Source organism: Triticum aestivum, chromosome 1D (assembly GCF_018294505.1).
Source record: "Triticum aestivum cultivar Chinese Spring chromosome 1D, IWGSC CS RefSeq v2.1, whole genome shotgun sequence".
NCBI classification, from domain to species: domain Eukaryota; kingdom Viridiplantae; phylum Streptophyta; class Magnoliopsida; order Poales; family Poaceae; genus Triticum; species Triticum aestivum.
In genome coordinates this window covers 44,506,316-44,526,576 of record NC_057796.1, presented here as the reverse complement: position 1 = coordinate 44,526,576, position 20,261 = coordinate 44,506,316, and the positions used below count along the sequence as shown (strand labels likewise).

The 20,261-nt window shown below is 45.4% G+C and overlaps 1 protein-coding gene across 1 annotated transcript; it reads right to left on the bottom strand.

Moving 5' to 3' along the window:
• Positions 1 to 17,634: 17,634 nt before the first annotated feature.
• Positions 17,635 to 19,619, bottom strand: LOC123180187 (pentatricopeptide repeat-containing protein At1g09900). Its single transcript, XM_044592155.1, has one exon. The coding sequence runs from the start codon at positions 19,532 to 19,534 to the stop codon at positions 17,882 to 17,884; it is 1,653 nt and encodes a 550-aa protein (XP_044448090.1). The 5' UTR covers positions 19,535 to 19,619; the 3' UTR covers positions 17,635 to 17,881.
• Between the last annotated feature and the right edge of the window lie 642 nt (positions 19,620 to 20,261).

The window sequence follows — 20,261 nt, the reverse complement described above, 5'->3', positions numbered from 1 at the left end:
TTCATATAAAGTGCATTGAATACTATGAGAAGTTTGATTCCTTATGATTGTTTTGAGATATGAAGATGGTGATATTAGAGTCATGCTAGTTGAGTACTTGTGAATTTTAGAGATACTTGTGTCAAAGTTTGTGATTCCCGTAGCATGCACGTATGGTGAACCGTTATGTGATGAAGTCGGAGCATGATTTATTTACTGATTGTCCTCCTTATGAGTGGCGGTTGGGGACGAGCGATGGTCTTTTCCTACCAATCTATCCCCCTAGGAGCATGCGCGTAGTACTTTGCTTTGATAACTTGTAGATTTTTGCAATAAGTATATGAGTTCTTTATGACTAATGTTGAGTCCATGGATTATACACACTTTCTTCCTTCCACCATTGCTAGCCTCTCTAATACCGCGCACTTTTCGCCGGTATCATACACCCACCATATACCTTCCTCAAAACAGCCACCACACCTACCTATCATGGCATTTCCATAGCCATTCCGAGATATATTGCCATGCAACTTACCACTGTTCCGTTTATTATGACACGCTCCATCATTGTCATATTGCTTTGCATGATCATGTAGTTGACATTGTATTTGTGGCAAAGCCACCGTTCATAAGTCTTTCATACATGTCACTCTTGATTCATTGCATATCCCGGTACACCGCCGGAGGCATTCACATAGAGTCATACTTGTTCTAAGTATTGAGTTGTAATTCTTGAGTTGTAAGTAAATAAAAGTGTGATGATTATCATTATTAGAGCATTGTCCCAAGTGAGGAAAGGATGATGGAGACTATGATTCCCCCACAAGTCGGGATGAGACTCCGGACGAAAAAAAAGAAAAAAGAGGCCATAAAAAAAGAGAAGGCTCAAATAAAAAAATTAATAAAAAGTGAGAGAAAAAGAGAGAAGGGACAATGCTACTATCCTTTTACCACACTTGTGCTTCAAAGTAGCACCATGATCTTCATGATAGAGAGTCTCCTATGTTGTCACTTTCATATACTAGTGGGAATTTTTCAATATAGAACTTGGCTTGTATATTCCAATGATGGGCTTCCTCAAAATGCCCTAGGTCTTCGTGAGCAAGCGAGTTGGATGCACACCCACTTAGTTTCTTTTGTTGAGCTTTCATACACTTATAGCTCTAGTGCATCCGTTGCATGGCAATCCCTACTAACTCACATTGATATCTATTGATGGGCATCTCCATAGCCCGTTGATATGCCTAGTTGATGTGAGACTATCTTCTCCTTTTTTTGTCTTCTCCACAGCCACCATTCTATTCCACCTATAGTGCTATGTCCATGTCTCACGCTCATGTATTGCGTGAAGATTGAAAAAGTTTGAGAACATCAAAAGTATGAAACAATTGCTTGGCTTGTCATCGGGGTTGTGCATGATTTAAATACTTTGTGTGGTGAAGATAGAGCATAGCCAGACTATATGATTTTGTAGGGATAGCTTGCTTTGGCCATGTTATTTTGAGAAGACATGATTGCTTTGTTAGTATGCTTGAAGTATTATTGTTTTCAGGTCAATATTAAACTTTTATCTTGAATCTTATGGATCTGAATATTCATGCCACAATAAAGAAAATTACATTGAAGAATTATGGTAGGTAGCATTCCACATCAAAAATTCTGTTTTTATCATTTACCAACTCGAGGACGAGCAGGAATTAAGCTTGGGGATGCTGATACGTCTCCAACGTATCTATAATTTTTTATTGTTCCATGCTATTATATTATCCATCTTGGATGTTTTATGGGCTTTACTATACACTTTTATATTATTTTTGGGACTAACCTATTGACCCAGAACCCAGTGCCAGTTCCTGTTGTTCCCCTTGTTTCAGTGTTTCGAAGAAAAGGAATATCAAACGGAGTCGAAACGGAATGAAATCTTCTGGAGAAGTTATTTTTGGAAGGAAAGCAACCCGGGAGACTTGGACTCCACGTCAAGAAAGCAACGAGGGAGGCAAGAGGCAGGGGGCGCGCCCACCCCGCTGGGCGCGCCCTCCACCCTCATGGGCCCCTCATGGCTCCCCTGACGTACTTCTTTCACCTATATATACCCATATACCCTAAAACGATCGGAAAGCAGAATAGATCGGGAGTTCCGCCGGCGCAAGCCTCTGTAGCCACCAAAACCCAATCGGGACCCTGTTCCGGCACCCTGCCGGAGGGGGGATCCCTCACCGGTGGCCATCTTCATCATCCCGGCGCTCTCCATGACGAGGAGGGAGTAGTTCACCCTCGGGGCTGAGGGTATGTACCAGTAGCTATGTGTTTGATCTCTCTCTCTCGTGTTCTTGAGGTGATTCGATCTTGATGTATCGTGAGCTTTGCTATTATAGTTGGATCTTATGTTGCTTCTCCCCCTCTACTCTCTTGTAATGGATTGAGTTTTCCCTTTGAAGTAATCTTATCGGATTGAGTCTTTAATGATTTGAGAACACTCGATGTATGTCTTGCCGCGCGTATCTGTGGTGACAATGGGATACCACGTGATTCACTTGATGTATGTTTTGGTGATCAACTTGCGGGTTCCGCCCATGAACCTATGCATAGGGGTTGGCACACGTTTTCGTCTTGACTCTCCGGTAGAAATTTTGGGGCACTCTTTGAGGTTCTATGTGTTGGTTGAATAGATGAATCTGAGATTGTGTGATGCATATCGTATAATCATACCCACGGATACTTGAGGTGACATTGGAGTATCTAGGTGACATTAGGGTTTTGGTTGATTTGTGTCTTAAGGTGTTATTCTAGTACGAACTCTAGGGCTGTTTGTGACACTTATAGGAATAGCCCAACGGATTGATTGGAAAGAATAACTTTGAGGTGGTTTCGTACCCTACCATAATCTCTTCATTTGTTCTCCGCTATTAGTGACTTTGGAGTGACTCTTTGTTGCATGTTGAGGGATAGTTATATGATCCCATTATGTTATTATTGTTGAGAGAACTTGCACTAGTGAAAGTATGAACCCTAGGCCTTGTTTCCTAGCATTGCAATACCGTTTACGCTTCATTAGTTACCTTGCTGTTTTTATATTTTCAGATTACAAAAACCTATATCTACCATCTATATTGCACTTGTATCACCATCTCTTCGCCGAACTAGTGCACCTATACAATTTACCATTGTATTGGGTGTGTTGGGGACACAAGAGACTCTTTGTTATTTGGTTGCAGGGTTGTTTGAGAGAGACCATCTTCATCCTACGCCTCCCACGGATTGATAAACCTTAGGTCATCCACTTGAGGGAAATTTGCTACTGTCCTACAAACCTCTGCACTTGGAGGCCCAACAATGTCTACAAGAAGAAGGTTGCGTAGTAGACATCATGTGTCATCGGCACGAGGAGCAGAGGGACCGGGGTTGAAGTCTAAGCCTCGCGATTTCTTATTCTCTTTGGCCGAGTTCTTGGCAAACTGGAAGTTGCGCTTGAACAGATTGTCTTCACGACACCAGAGCAACGAAGATGGGTTGGCATCAGCAGGCTGTGGTCCACGGACCATGCAAGGGTAGAAGCCTTGATCAATGGCTTCAGCTCTGGACCTGGGTGGAAGATTTTTGTACAAGATGTCTCCCCAGGGTCGCTTGATGGCATTCTTTTCAGCATATTCCTGGGTCACGAACCTGTACTTGAACCATTGCTCTGCCCAATATCTTCGAATCCATCGGATTCGTGTTTTGTGCTGATTGTAGTCCTCCTCTGGATTTGTCTTGTATAGCTCATAGAGGTCAGGTGGCAAATCTCTTGATGTTCCCCCACGGCGCTGTCTGCCACCCTTCCTTGCTGATTTTTCTGTTGCCATGAAGTTCAGACTGAATGGCTTCAACACTGTCAAAGGCTTCCGTCTGCTGGTCAGACAAGAACTGGCTTCGGGAGAGTTGATATGATGCTGTAAGAATTATGCAAATGAATGCAGACTATGAGAACCAAGGGATTCTCCCACAGACATGTACCTGTGACAGCATTAGAGATGCGAGGGAAGGGGAAGAGGTCATATGCATTCTCAGAAGATTTTGAAGATAAATCAGTTTAGAAGACATTGACCTCATAGCGCAAAGACATTCACTTATATGTTGAGAGTTGGTTCCAGATTTGTACGAATCCAAGAATAGGTACAAGTGAGGAATCTAACTATGTGTGAAGCATAAGTGAACATACTAGGCATCATATGAGATGCAAAACCGGATAGATCCAAATTTGTGGAGGCAGAAACTACTTTTGGTAGAAAGGATGAATCTATCGGATCAAAAAGACGGTAAAAAGAGAGTTTTAATTTACCACACGATGAACTGCTAGACGGAGTAGAAGATGAGGCCGAGCAGTTCGATCTTCCGTGCCCTAACTTGGCGACGGAGGACACCTACGGCGGCGGCGGAGAAGACGATGTCCGCGGCCGGCGTGAAGACGGCGTCAGTGAGGTCGCGGCAGCTAAGCGCTTCGTCGCCAACGTCGTCGAGAGCTAGCGGTGGCGCTAGGGTTTGTCGAGGTGGAGAGGTGGAAGAAGGATTTTTGACCGCGATGGGATGTGCATTTATAAGGAAAGGGACGGCACAGCGCAATTACGCAGGTGCCCCTGGCGGTTCACATCTGAGGGACACGTGGCAAACATGCAACACATTGGGAGTTGTTCCATGTTCCCACGCACGCCTGGACTGTCGGGTGGTCGTTCCGGCTTCTCCGGATTTAAGGCAATAAGAATTGAGCATTTAAAACCGATTTAATGTTTGTCTCTGTATCTTCTGCTGACAAGGACGCAGAGAAGACATTCGACGGTTTCAATAGAATGCATATGATTTGGATAGATAGAGTTTGAGGTAGGAAGCATAGAGAGGTTAGGGTCCGATCACATTCACTTAGTCCAAAAGATTCAAACGAGAAGACATAGCTATAAGTGAATGTTGTAGAGGACAGAACACTAATATATGTATATATCAGAATAAAACGAAATCAACATTGTGAAGATAAACATGAAGTCATGACAATATTGAAGACAAACCAAATGCGAAAACTTTTCAAATGTAACGCCAAGTGAAACAAGTTAAACAAGATTTTGGTGGTGGCGTTACCCACCGTATAGGAAGTATTAGACCCAGACACGGCACACAATTATCGTGGCGCTCCGAAGTCAAATTCCGCATTAATGTATTCACACTCAGAGTGTAAGTCTTCATTGATTGAAGACATACTATACTTTGTGTGTTGCACATCTAAGTCATCAACATGCCTAAGTGTTAGGATGTGTGCCTGATCACAGGACATTTGAGGATTCCAAGATATTTAGCTCACACCGCAACTTGCAAAACCTTTTCTCATCCAAGGGCTTTGTGAAGATATCTGCCAATTGCTCTTCAGTGTTGACGTGTATGATATCAATATCTTCCTTCATGACATGATCTCTGAGAAAGTGATGACGAATTTCAATGTGCTTTGTCTTTGAGTGCTGAACTGGGTTGTTGGCAATCTTGATGGCGCTTTCGTTGTCGCAGTAGAGTGGAACTTGTTTCAGATGGATGCCATAGTCCTTGAGTGTTTGCTTCATCCATAGAAGCTGAGCGCAGCAAGATCCAGCAGCAATGTATTCAGATTCAGCAGTGGAGAGTGATACACAGTTCTGCTTCGTTGAAGACCAACAGACAAGTGATCGTCCCAGAAAGTGACATGTGCTTGATGTAGACTTGCGATCCACCTTGTCGCTAGCATAATCAGCATCCGAGAATCCAACTAGATCAAACTCTGAGTCCTTTGGATACCATAATCCTAATGTTGGGGTGTAAGCCAAATATCGAAGAATTCGCTTCACAGCTAAGTGATGCGATTCCTTTGGTGCCACTTGGAATCGAGCACACATGCAAACTAAGCATGATATCTGGCCTAGATGCACATAAATAAAGTAAAGAACCAATCATGGAGCGGTATACCTTTTGATCGAACTCTTTACCATTGGTGTCGGGACCCAGATGACTCTTGGTTGGCATAGGCGTCGTGTAACCTTTGCAGTCTTGCATTCCAAACTTCTTCAGGCAGTCTTTGAGGTATTTCTTGAGATATGAAGATACCATTGCTTTGCTGACGATTTTGAAGACCAAGGAAGAACTTCAGCTCACCCATCATGGACATCTGATATTGCTCTTGCATCATGTGTCCAAACTCATCACTGTATTTCTGGTTGGTGCAGCCGAAGATAATGTCATCCACGTATATTTGGCACACAAACAGTTCACCATCATATGTGTGGGATCCAGGGAACTAGGTTTGAAGCCTTTGCTCTTCAGGAAGTCTTTGAGTGTGTCATACCAAGCGCGAGGGGCTTGTTTGAGGCCATACAGTGCCTTGTTTAGCTTGTACACCATATCAGGATGTTTTGGATCTTCAAAGCCAGGAGGTTGTGCAACATACACTTCTTCTTCAATCTTGCCGTTGAGAAATGCACTCTTCACATCCATTTGATACAAAAGGATGTTGTGATGATTTGCATAGGCTAGCAATATGCGAATAGCTTCAAGCCTAGCCACATGAGCAAATGTTTCATCGAAGTCAATCCCTTCAACTTGAGTGTATCCTTGAGCAACGAGACGAGCCTTGTTTCTGACAACTTGACCATGCTCATCTTGATTGTTGCGATATATCCATTTTGTGCCTATTATGTTCTGCTTGCGAGGGTCAGGACGCTTGACAAGTTCCCAGACATTGTTCAACTTGAACTGTTGAAGCTCTTCTTGCATAGCTTGAATCCATTCAGGTTCCATGAAGGCTTCGACAACTTTCTTGGGTTCAGATATTGAGACAAATGCAAAGTGCCCACAGAAATTTGCTAGTTGTGTTGCTCTTGAACGAGTGAGTGGACCAGGCGCATTGATGCTATCAATTATCTTCTCAATCTGTACTTCATTTGCAACACGAGGATGAACTGGACGAAGATTTTGCTCTTGCTGATCATTGTCATCGTTAGAAGGATTGTCTTCAGGCTGAGCATTGTCTTCAGGTTGATTAGGTGCAGAAATGATAAGTTCCTCTTCAGGCTGTACTTCAGACGGTATGATTTCTCCAGTTCCCATTAGCTTGATGGATTCACTAGGTGGAACTTCATCTAGCACATTTGGCAGGTGCTCTCTTTGCGAGCCGTTAGTCTCATCGAACCGCACATCCACAGTTTCAACCATTTTATTGTGAAAGAGGTTGAAGACTCTGTAGGAGTGCGAATCCTTTCCGTAACCAAGCATAAAACCTTCATGTGCTTTCGGTGCAAATTTTGAAGTGTGATGTGGATCCTTGATCCAGCACCTAGCACCAAATACCCTGAAGTAACTGACATTTGGTTTCTTACCATTGAGGAGTCCATAGGATGTCTTCTTCAGAAGCTTGTGAAGATAAACACGGTTGATGACATGGCATGCAGTATCAATAGCTTCAGGCCAGAACTTTCTTGGAGTCTTGTATTCATCAAGCATCGTCTGTGCCATCTCAATGAGTGTTCTGTGCTTGCGCTCCACGATGCCATTCTGCTGAGGTGTGTACGGAGCTGAGAACTCATGAGTGATGCCCAACGTATCTAGGTAAAGGTCTAGGCCGGTGTTCTTGAACTCTGTGCCGTTGTCACTTCTGATGTGCTTGATCTTAACGCTATAGTTGTTCATAGCACGGTTGGCGAAGCGTCTGAAGACATCCTGCACTTCAGTCTTGTAGAGAATTATATGCACCCACGTATATCTTGAATAATCATCAACAATGACGAAGCCATAGAGACAAGCAGTATTAGTGAGAGTAGAGTAGTGAGTAGGGCCAAATAAGTCCATGTGTAGCAGCTCGAAGGGTTGAGATGTCGTCATGATTGTCTTCGAGGGATGCTTGGCCCTTGTCATCTTTCCAGCTTCGTAGGCACCGCACAGATGATCTTTCTTGAACTTGACGCCCTCGATGCCTATGACGTGCTTGTTCTTTGCGAGAGTGTTCAAGTTTCTCATGCCGGCATGCCCTAGCCTTCGATGCCAGAGCCAGCACTCTGAAGCTTTTGCTAGAAGACGTACGGCAAGCTGTGGTCCTGCTGAGAAATCTACCATGTACAGATCATCTTTCCGGTACCCTTCAAAGACTAGAGACTTGTCAGATTCCATTAGTACAAGGCAACGATATTTTCCAAATATCACAATCATGTTCAAGTCACAAAGCATTGAGACAGACATTAAGTTGAAACCAAGGGATTCAACAAGCATCACTTTATCCATGTGTTGATCCTTTGAGATTGCAACTCTACCTAGACCCAATACCTTGCTTTTACCAGTGTCAACAAATGTGATGTGACTCTTGTCAGATGGACGTAAAGTTGAGTCCATGAGAAGACTTCGATCACCAGTCATATGATTAGTGCATCCGCTGTCCATAATCCATTCTGAAGCATGAGGTGTCATACCCTACAGTACAGTTAGGGGGATAGGCTTCACCAAGAGTATTGTGAAGCATAAACATTTGACGCACAAGAGGATTATCAAAGCTCGGATCAAGATTAGGGCTGATAGGATGATTGGCAAGCGATTCAGGAACAAAATACATAGTGAGACCATTTGGGCATTTGATCTTGCGCCCTACAAGATGTTTTAGGTCCCCAGCATTAGCATCAGACGCCTTTGATTTCCGGCTGGAGACCTTTCCCTGCAAAAGAAAGTTAATTCTTCTTAACCACCCACATCTTCAGGGGTGGCTTAGAAGCAATGAGTCTAAGTGCAGCATCTGAGAACTTCGGCTTTGAAGCCCTAGCAAATAGCCTTGCAGGAGGTGAATAGTACTCATATGAATAAGCGGAAAAGTTCTTAGTTTTATGAACATAGCGGTTTGAAGAAACACGCTCATATTCATAAGTCTGAGTATGGTTTCCCTGCAAAACATTGGCGTTAGGGTGACCCAGGTGAGTCCTCTGTCTGTATGAAGCCTTTGGACCATATGAAGCCTTTGGTCTGGGATTTGTCTTCTTCCCAGGTGGTGTCATGATGACATTCACAGGAAGATTCTCAAGAAAACTTTTGGGAACCCAGATCTTCTTCATAGGTGGCCCATTCCTGCAGTTAGTACCAATATACCTGGAAAACACTTCGCCATTCTGATTCTTAAACAGTTTATAGTTTACATCAAAGGATTCATCAATGATAATTGGGTTAGCACAAGTGAAGCCAGATAAGGTGGATAGATCCACTGAAGGTCCCTTTGTAGCAACCCATGTGGTTTTGGGGTACTGCTCAGGCTTCCAGTAGGAGCCATCAACATTCATTTTCCTTTCGAACCCAACACCCTCTTTCCTAGGGTTTCGGTTCAGAATCTTCTTTTTGAGGACATCGCACAGTGTCTGATGCCCTTTGAGACTTTTGTACATCCCTGTTTCAAGCAATGTCTTCAACCTAGCATTTTCATCAGCAATAGTAGTGGTATCCTCAGCAGAGGGGTTAGTTACCACATCAACAGTTGAAGATATTGCAACAGTAGCAGCAGTAGAACATTCATCAACAGAAGTAGCGTTATCACGCTCAAGGCATTTTAGACATGGTGGTTCAAATCCTTCTTGAGCGGGACTGGTCTGTTGAGCGCGAAGTGACTCATTCTCTTTTTGAAGATATTCATGAGCCGCTCTCAATTTCTCAAGCTCTTGCTTCCTTTGAAGATAGTCATAGGAAAGCTTTTCATGAGTGATTGAGAGCGTTTCATGACGACTTTCACGTTCCTGGTACTTAACATGAAGATTTTTTATGTCTTCAATTAAGGACTAAGAACGGGTCATTTTCGCGTCGAACAGGTCATCGCTTTTGTCTAACAGTTTTTGAGTATGTTCCATAGCTTTCTGTTGTTCAGTTGCAATTTTAGCAAGTGTTTTGTAGCTGGGTTTGGATTCACAAGCAGAGTCATCTTCCCTTGATGTTTGAAAGTAAGCATCACGTGATTTTACCTTGGCACCACGTGCCATGAAGCAGTAGGTGGGAGCAGAGTCGTCCTTGTCATTAGCATCAGCGTTGGTGACGGGGCCATTGTCTTCAGTGTTGAAGATGGACTTGGCAACGTAGGCTGTAGCTAGAGCCAGACTTGCAACGCCAGGGTCGGACTCCTCCTCAGACTCCACCTCCGCTTCCTCAGAAGCAGACTCCTCCTCTGAATCCATCTCCTTGCCAACAAAAGTACGAGCCTTGCCAGATGATCTCTTCTTATGGGATGAAGACTTGGACGAAGACTTGGAATAAGACTTTGAGGATTTCTTCTTCTTCTTGTCATCAGAATCATATTCCTTGCTCTTCTTCTTCTTGTTGTTCTCATTGTCCCACTGTGGACACTCAGAGATGTAGTGTCTAGGCTTCTTGCACTTGTGACATGTTCTCTTCTTGTAATCATGAGTGGAAGCTTCATCATTTCTTGAGCTGGATCGTGAAGACTTTCTGAAGCCCTTCTTCTTAGTGAACTTCTGGAACTTCTTCACAAGCATAGCGAGCTCCTTTCCAATGTCTTCAGGATCACCAGAACTGCAGTCAGATTCTTCTTCAGATGAGAAAACAACTTTTGCCTTCAAAGCGCGTGTTCGGCCATAGTTGGGACCATAGATATCTCTTTTCTCAGATAGCTGGAACTCATGTGTGTTGAGCCTCTCAAGTATGTCAGACGGATCGAGTGTCTTGAAGTCAGGGCGTTCTTGTATCATCAGGGCAAGGGTGTCGAACGAGATGTCAAGTGATCTCAGCAGTGTTTTGACGATTTCATGCTTGGTGATCTCAGTGGTGCCGAGAGCACGAAGCTCATTGTGATGTCAGTGAGGCGATCAAACGTGAGCTGGACATTCTCATTGTCGTTTCTCTTGAAGCGGTTGAAGAGGTTGCGAAGAACACTGATCCTTTGATCTCTCTGGGTTGAGACGCCTTCGTTGACCTTGGAGAGCCAGTCCTAGACTAGCTTCGCCGTTTCCAGAGCACTCACACGGCCATACTGTCCTTTGGTCAGATGACCATAGAGGATGTTCTTGGTAGTAGAATCCAGTTGAATGAACTTCATGACATCAGCAGGGGTGACACCTTCACCAGTCTTGGGAACACCATTCTTGACGACATACCAGAGGTCGACATCAATGGCTTCAAGATGCATGCGCATCTTATTCTTCCAGTAGGTATATTCAGTTCCATCGAAGACGGGGCACGCAGCGGAGACTTTGATTATCCCTGCAGTCGACATAGCTAAAACTCCAGGTGGTTAAACCGAATCACACAGAACAAGGGAGTACCTTGCTCTGATACCAATTGAAAGTGCTAGTTATCGACTAGAGGGGGGTGAATAGGCGATTTTTATGAAAGTCTTCAAAACATGAGAGTTTCGAAGACAAACAATAGAAATGAACCTATTGATATGCAGCGGAAGGTAGACTACACTAAGCAAGCCATAGTCAAGTATTCAATGAGGTGAAAGCACGAAGACTAATAGCAGCTAGGTAGTAAAGATTAGGATGGAAGATGGTATGAAGCCAAACAATGATAGTAGTCACACAGTGAAGTCAAACAGGTAGTGCAAGCAGGCAATGACTTCACGAAGACAAACTGTAAGTAAAAAGAGGGAGAGGATAGAACCAGTCACTTGGTGAGGACAAAGGATTTGTTGGACCAGTTCCAGTTGCCGTGACAACTGTACGTCTGGTTAGGGAGGCTGAGATTCTACTCAGAAGACCGCGTCTTCACCTTATTCCCCTTGAGCTAAGGACACCCAGTCCTCACCCAATCACTCTGGTAAGTCTTCAAGGTAGACTTACAAACCTTCACAGACTTCGTTCACCGGCGATCCACAATGACTCTTGGATGCTCAGAACGCGAGGCCTAACCGGCTGGAGGATTCACAGTCCTCAAGTGTAACAAGTCTTCAGGTCACGCGGACAGAAAGACTTCAGTGATGCCTAACACTCTTTGGCTCTGGGTGTTTGGGCTTTGTCCTCGCAAGGATTTCTCTCTCTCAAAAGCTTCGGAGGTGGGTTGCTCTCAAACGACAAAAGCCGTGCACTAACTCTGAGCAGCCACCAATTTATGGTTTAGGGGGTGGGCTATTTATAGCCACTAGGCAACCCGACCTGATTTGTCCGAAATGACCCTAGGTCACTAAGGAACTGACACGTGTTCCAACGGTTAGATTTCAAACACACGCGGCAGCTTGATTTGGGCTGCAAGTAAAGCTGACTCATCCAGCTCTGGATAAGATTTGCTCTCATTGTCTTCGCTCGAAGACATAGGATTCTGGTTGAGCATCACGTCAGTCACTCTGACTTTGTTCACTGGGACCCCACTTAACAGTACGGTGGTTCCTATGACTCAACAAAGAAGAAAAGGAAACAACGAAACAACTAAGTCTTCGCGCTCCATAGTCTTCACACAATGTCTTCTCATGTCATAGTCTTCAATGTGAATATCTTGACATAACACCATTGTCTTCAATGTCTTCATACATTTTTAGGGGTCATCTCCAGTAGGTAAACCGTATCAATGAGGGACTACTACCTGTGTTATCCTGCAATTCTCACAAACACATTAGTCCCTCAACCAGGTTTGTCGTCAATACTCCAAAACCAACTAGGGGTGGCACTAGATGCACTTACATGCCTGAAACAAGCGCCTAAGCAATGGCATGAGAAGTCCAACACTACTCTGACATCTGCTAGCTTTGTTATGAACAAAGCTGACAAATGTGTATACTATCGCTATGGTGGGGACGAAGGAGTTATACTGTGTTTGTTTGTCGATGACATACTGATATTTGGGACCCACCTCAAGGTCATTGAGGAGGTCAAGGCTTTTCTATCTCATAACTTTAAGATGAAAGACCTAGGCGTGGCTGATGTTATCTTGAACATCAAGCTACTAAGAAATACTGAGGGTGGAATTACAGTTTTGCAATCCCACTATGTTGAGAAGATTTTGAGCCGTTTTGGATATTTGGACTGCAAACCTTCTACAACACCATATGATCCTAGCGTGTGGATTTGAAAGTTCGAAGGCACGGCTGTTGATCAATTGAGATATTCTCAAGTGGTTGGTTCACTGATGTACCTAGCATGTGCTACTCGTCCTGACATCTCATTTGCTGTGTGCAAACTAAGCCGGTTTGTTTCCAATCCGGCAGATGTGCATTGGCATGCTGTTGAGCGAGTGATGCGTTATTTGCAAGGTACTGCGAACTATGGAATTCACTATTCTGGGTACCCGACGGTACTTGAAGGGTATAGTGATTCTAATTGGATATCTGATGCTGATGAGATGAAAGCCACAAGTGGACATGTCTTCACACTTGGTGGTGGTGCTGTTTCCTGGAAGTCTTGCAAGCAAACGATCTTAACCAGACCAACTATGGAAGCAGAACTCACAGCATTAGACACATCATGCGTCGAAGCGGAATGGCTTCGAGAGCTTTTGATGGATTTACCGGTGGTTGATAAACCAGTGCCGGCTGTCCTTATGAACTGTGACAATCAAACGGTGATTGCCAAGGCTAAGAGTTCAAAGGACAACATGAAATCCACAAAGCACATAAGAAGAAGATTGAAATCTGTCAGAAAATCAAGAAACTCCGGAGTAATAGCGTTGGATTATATCCAGACGGCTAAGAATCTGGCAGACCCTTTTACGAAAGGGCTATCACGGATTGTGATAGAAAATGCATCGAGGGAGATGGGTATGAGACCCACGTAAGTTGCCATGGGGGTAACCCAACCTATGTGATCGGAGATCCCGTGAATTAGGACCTGGGAAAACAATCCAGCGGTCAACTGAGGAGAGTATCCTTAATTAACCCACTCCGTTGGAGATGCACAATACTCTCAATTCTGTAAGGCAAGCTGACTTTTGTCTTAATGTGTTCCAAAGATTACGTAAGCAAGATGCTAACCTACATAGCATTCTTTGGAGGAACACACCTATGTGAGCCCGACTACTGGTCACAGTCTATGAGATTGGGTAATCTCTAGTAAGCTCATGAGAAGGTACGGAGTATGACTAATAAGCTCCACCCGTGTGGTTTAGCCTTCGGCAGCCATGTATCAGCTGACAATAGGCGAAACTTCTGCACGCCAAACTGACAATTCAAGGCATAGTCCATTGTTCAGTTGTGAAGAAGTCCAATCCTGTTGCTCTAGGTGGAAGTGCAACTTAGCAGTCTCCACTGAAATTTCTGATATATCAAACATTGTTTGGAACAGTTGACAAACTTATGTGCCTTGAGATCTGGTGGGGGATTGATGGATTATGGATGGGCTTAGGCCCATATAAGACACTAATCCCTGGTTAATCTTGAGGCCCATGTATGAGATGGCAGGTGGTGGGAAGTTTAGTCCCACCTTTACTAGTTGAGGAGAGCTGAGACCCCTTTATAAGGGTTGCTCTACCACTTGCCATTGGGAGCTTGGAAAGAGGAGTGGTACACGCGCGCTTCTCCTCCTCCGCCGCCCGCCTCGCCACGCCTCGCCTTGTCACAACGCGCGCGCCGCGGGTTGCCGGAATGAGCCGAGCCGAAGCTTATTTTTGCCGCTCAGGAACGAATTAATTAATCAGGGATTAATTAACGAGTCGCTAACAGGTGGGCCACTGTCCGAGACGTTGGACTGTGGGCTGACTTGCGTGGCCGGGATTTGTTGACTCCCTTGTCGGGAGAGGGTCGACTCGGTCGTGGGCCTCCGCCAGGCCCACGACTTCCTCCCCGACGGACTATATAAGAAGGCTCTGGCCAGTGGAGTAACCTAGTTCGGTTCACTCACTCCCTCTCGCGTGACCTAGCCGCCATCTATTGTTCCTCACTCTGTGCTGCCTCCGGCGATCCCATCCCGACGACCGCGTGCACGGTTGGTCGGGAGAGCAGGTGCCTCCGGAGCCCTGTCGTTCGAGATCCTGCCCGGGAGAACGGCAATAAGATTTTTGGGGAGCGTCTCGACGCGACTGCTCCCGATCCGTCCCCAACTCCGTTCGCCTCTGCTTTCACTACTTCCCCTGCATCGACACCATGGCCGACGACGCCGCCGCTAAGAAGAAGGCCACGGATGACGCCAAGGCTACTGCTGCCGCCGCCGCGTTAGCCTGGCCAACCGGAGGGTATGATCTGTTCATCCCTCGTTTACTCGTACTTGTACTAGCCGTATTTGTGCTGCTCATAGATGGTTCGCTTCTATGTTCTATACGTGCTAGTATGCTTAGGTATAGCTATGAGATGCATATCTTTTATGCCATGCTTACTGTTTACTTGTGGATTAGTCTAATCGGAAAAGTGCTAATATTTCCAACACATGCACATGTTCTTGCTTTGCGAAGGAGAGAACTGGAAACACGTGCCGTGATTTCGAAACCAGCTGGTACCGTTGGGTAAGTCTCCTCGTGAGCTTTATCAGACAGATTTTCCGCAAAGTTCACCACGCATCTAGCCCTAAAACGGAAACTGTGTATGTGTTTATGGACACCTCCACGGATAGTGATATAAGAGCCCGAAAAGGCATTGCAGAGGCCGAGCTCCACGTAGCTCTTTATTTTTTTTCAGCAAAAATACTATTTCCACATATTGAAAAAACTGAAAAAAGTATATACATACATGTGTATTTGTAGTATACACGTATAAAATTTCATAAACATATATGTTCTCATATAGTGTACACAGAAGAGATAAATACACAGATTAAAATAGGCTTTATCTTTGTTGTTTTTAGGCCAGATATTTATCTTTTTTCTGTAGCATGCAAATAATCAAATTACCTGATGAAACTTTTTACATACACGACGAACATGCATATGTATTTGTATAGAAAAATTGATATTTTTAAAAACTTTTAAGTATATTTTGATATATTTTTTTTTGGCAAAACGGGCTCAATGGAGCCCGGCCTCTGCAATGCTGCACTCTATAAGAGCCGTCCTTTCAATCGCGTGCCTTAAATTCTTACACTTCAAGTGGAATTTGAATAAACCGAAAGATATTCATGCAAATCAAATTGATTTTCATTTAAAGCGGATCAAATTCATTAGACTTTTGACATATTTCAGCCAGAAAAAGTACGGCACTTTTTTAACCTACTCTAAATCCTCACCGCCGTGGAGGCACGCGTCTGTGTTTCACGTCATGTCTTCCTCATGTCGGGCAAACTCAACGGTCGTGAGCCCTCATATAAACGCGCATACACTCATCCCCTATGAATGCACACACGCACACCCTATCCCTATAAGCACCTCCGAGAGACTAAGCAGTCATATCATCTAGAGATTTTACGAAGTCATCGTAGGCGGCTCGTAGTCGACGGAAACGTCTCCTCTCACTGAACGCGCATCGCCGAAAATCTTGGACATCTAAAAAAATGACCTGCACACAGGCATCGCAAATGTTGTCTCTTTTCTGTACTCGGATTTTGTCCTATTTTGTAAGTATACAGACAACCATGGTAGCTGCCCACACATTTTCCGTGAAGCCCCTCCGTTTCTCCTAATGGATATCAGGACTGTGAATTGATTTGAATTAAGACTTCAACTTAACTTTAAAAAAAGTTATAAATGAAAGGAAGATACCCCTTGCAAAAGAAGATAGTACCATGGCAGCAGCTCATCTCATGTTCCAAGTTCAGTTATGGCATATCAATCGGCTCCCCTGGCGAGGGAGAAACAAACCGCACCTTCAGGACTGAAGGGCCTTGCACCAATAAACAGCAACAGCATCGTCGCGTCAATCCAGAGATGCTTGGAGCTATGGCGAATAGCCAGCACAAAGTGCCCGGAGTCCCCTTTCGGGGATCCGTCGTGAGAAATCAGCCGGACGTCGCTGCCTCCAGAGGGGGCTCTTTTTCGTTTCCTTTTTCTTTCCTCCTTTGATCCTTTGGACCTGCATGTAAACTTTGCTCCCTGCTAAATATCTATAAGAAAAGGCCAGCACTTAGTAGGATCTTTCGGAAAAAATAAAAATGTTCCCCTGCATTTCTTTCTATGGGACCAATCATAGTTGTGCCTACAGTGTGGGCAAAGTCATGCTTCGTTGAAATTCTGTCGGAACTCGCAAGTTTACAGAACTCGGACTCAAATATTCAGTAGAAATGTAAGTCCAGAAGTACTATTGAAAACTTCTTCACAAGTCTAAATACATCTGTTTAAGCGTCAAGTAATTCTGGACAGAGTGAGTACACAAGTAATATCTACTCTTACTCTGACCAACGGCCAATGCTTCGTCAACTATGAAATCACCTTTTTATGCAAACTGGGAAAGCACAAACTGCATGGATCCAACAGTATGAACAGTGCAATGCCAACTGAAGTTTCTAATGTTTTGCTGGAAACTTGGAATAGAATATATAACTGAACATCACCACTACGACCAGAGTAGTAAATGCAGGTGTTATATTCATAAATGATACAATGATGAATGATAGAAGTATAAACTTTGCATAACCAAAAAGCTTAGTGGATAGTTGCAGCAGATGGGCAAACTTTAGAAAATTTAGGTGTCTTAAGATTATCTGGGAAAATAGCATAAACATTGGATTTGTCTCAGTTTTTATTGAGAACTCAGCTGAGAAAGCAGCATATCTTTCTTTAGTCCGTGTAATCTAAGAAAACAAAACTACTTTCCAGTAAGAACAGTTCTACGGAAACAAGATAGGATAGCTCCCTATTGAGTATATTAAAGAAGAGAGAAGAATCCTGTACAAGTTTGTAGCAAGTTGAGCTGGAGGAGGCTGTGCGCTTCACATTAAGAAAGGACACTCACATGTTCATAAGAACACAGCGTCGAATAAGACATCATTAAGAACAATGAAGTATCTCTGCTGCCTAAGATGCACAAGAACATATTCCTGGATCCACACACTCCTACTGGTCTGGTCAACCTTTTTAAGTATGCATAGTTCCATCAAGCATCAAGTAACCGAATGGCTCCCTTATTTACCAAAGTCTTACTCACCACCCCTCTGGAGCACAACTCAGCCAGCATTTCCCGTGCCTCCTTGACCAAGCCTTCGTAAGCCAAGCCTTCAATCAATATAGTGTAGGTTGATTCATTTGGCATGCAGCCATTTGACACCATGTAAGTAAACAGATCGATAGCACTGTGTGTCTCGCGCCTTTTGCAAAGCCCAAGAAGTATCGCGTTGTACAGCACAGTGTTGGGCCTTATGCCCATGTCCTGCACTTTACAAAATGCTTTGATCGCCTCTTCGATTCTGTCTTCCCGACAAAGACCAGAAGATATTGTCGAGTAAGTGATTATGTCCGGCTGGAGCCCTTTGGTTACCATCTCATTCAGCAGCTCTAAAGCTTCCTCTGTCTTGCCGGCTTTGGTAAGGCCATCGATGACGGTGTTGTAGCTAATCAAGACAGGGGTGCACCCTTTGTCCTTGAGTTGATGAAGCAGCTCAACGGCGGCACCAACCTCCCCACCACGACACAGCGCAGTAAGAAGAGTGTTGTATGAGACAATGTCGGGGTAACAGCCGCTGGACACCATCAGTTCCACAAACGCCATGGCTCTGTCCATCTTCTTTTGCTTGCAGAACGCGTGAAGTATCGGGTTGTAACTCAATGAATTGGGCGTGCACCCGTACTTTGGGATCTGATCAAGAATCTCCATCGCAGGCTCGACCAATCCTCTCCGGCACAAAAAGCTGATGAGCATGTTGAATGTCACCACATTCGGGGGGCACCCCTTGCGACTCATCTCAGCCATGAGCTTCTCGGCGTCCTCCCACCGCTCCGCGGTGCACAAGCCCTTCAACACAATGTTGTAGCTGACGGTGTTCGGCTCGCATCCGTTGGACGGCAGGCTCTTCAAGAACTCCATGGCATCATCCACTCGCCCCTCCTGGCAAATGCCGTTGACGACGACGTTGTAGGTGATTATGTCCGGGGCGCACCCCTTGTCGCGCATCTCGTCGAGCAGCTTCATGGCCTGCTTGTACCCGCTCCTCTTGCAGGTGGCCTCGAGCAGGATGGTGTAGGTGACCACGTCGGGCACGCACCCCCGGCGGAGCATATCGTCGAGCACCGCGAGGGCGTTATCGGTCCTGCCGCGCCCGCACAGGCCGCGGATGAGGGTGTTGTAGGTGTAGGCGTCGGGCTCCATGGGCATCGCCGCGACGAGCCGGCGCGCGTTGTCGAGCTGCCCCGTGACGCAGTACCCGGCGACCATCGCGTTGTAGGCCATGACGTCGGGCTCGCAGGCCGCCAGCACGCGCCGGGCCTCCGCGGTGCGCCCGGACGCGCACAGCTTCTTGATGAGCGCGGCGCAGGGCCCCGCGGCGAAGGCGGCGGACGCCATGGAATCGACGAGCCGGAGGGCCTCCTCGAGGTCGCCGCGGCGGACCAGGCCTCGCAGGCGGTCGTTGGAGGCGGCGGCGCTGCGGTGGGGGACGGCATTGGGAGCCGCGGCGGCGCCGGCGTAGGCCAGGGTGAGGCGTGGTTTGGGGGCGGCCGTTTTGGGAGTGGGGAGGGAAGGGTATGGGTGGGAGGAGGCGAAGGTGGGGAGGGCGGACATGGCGGCAGGCGGCGCTGCTGCCGGCGGCGCCATCTGTGCTCGTACCGCGGCGACGATAAGGTTGTGAGTGGGGCGGTGGAGGCGTGGAGACCTCGGAGCCTCGGAGTTTTTTTCTACGAGACTACGAAGCCCGTTGGCTGTGCAGGCCTCATTTTCGCTAACGTAATTGGGCCTCATTTTTCATGCATCTTTTGCGGATCTAGCTTTAGCAAAGGATGATCCTAAAAGAAAAAAGCTTTAGCAAAGGATATACCCAATGTCTCAAAAAAGAGAGCAAAGGATATACCCAAAAAGAAAAGGCTGCCCTTTGCTTAAAAGAAATATCAAAGGCTGCCCAAATTATGTAGGCAATTATTAAACCATTTTGAACCAAGACTGATCCGAATAGAACGAATTCAAACTTCTCCTATAAAAGTTCCCCGTGCGAAATTCATACAAAAGAAGAGTAATTGAAAGGGAAAATGAATTTGAGGCATGCTAAATGTGCCCAAATAAAACTTGAATGAACGGTATCTTCGTATGGAGTGAATTTTGTTTTTTGAGCAGTATGGAGTGAAGTCTGTTGACTTGCTTCGAAAAAGGGCAACGAACGAGACTGAACAATGCTGGTAAGAAATGTCGGTTGGGCTGCACGTAGATGAGGCCCATGTGTAAAGGCGGCCTGGCAGCCCAGAACGACGAGTTCTTCAACGACAGTTTCTCTTTCCTCGCCGACCGACGGCGCTCATCTGCGGTGGCCAGTGGCTTCGCCTCATGTGAC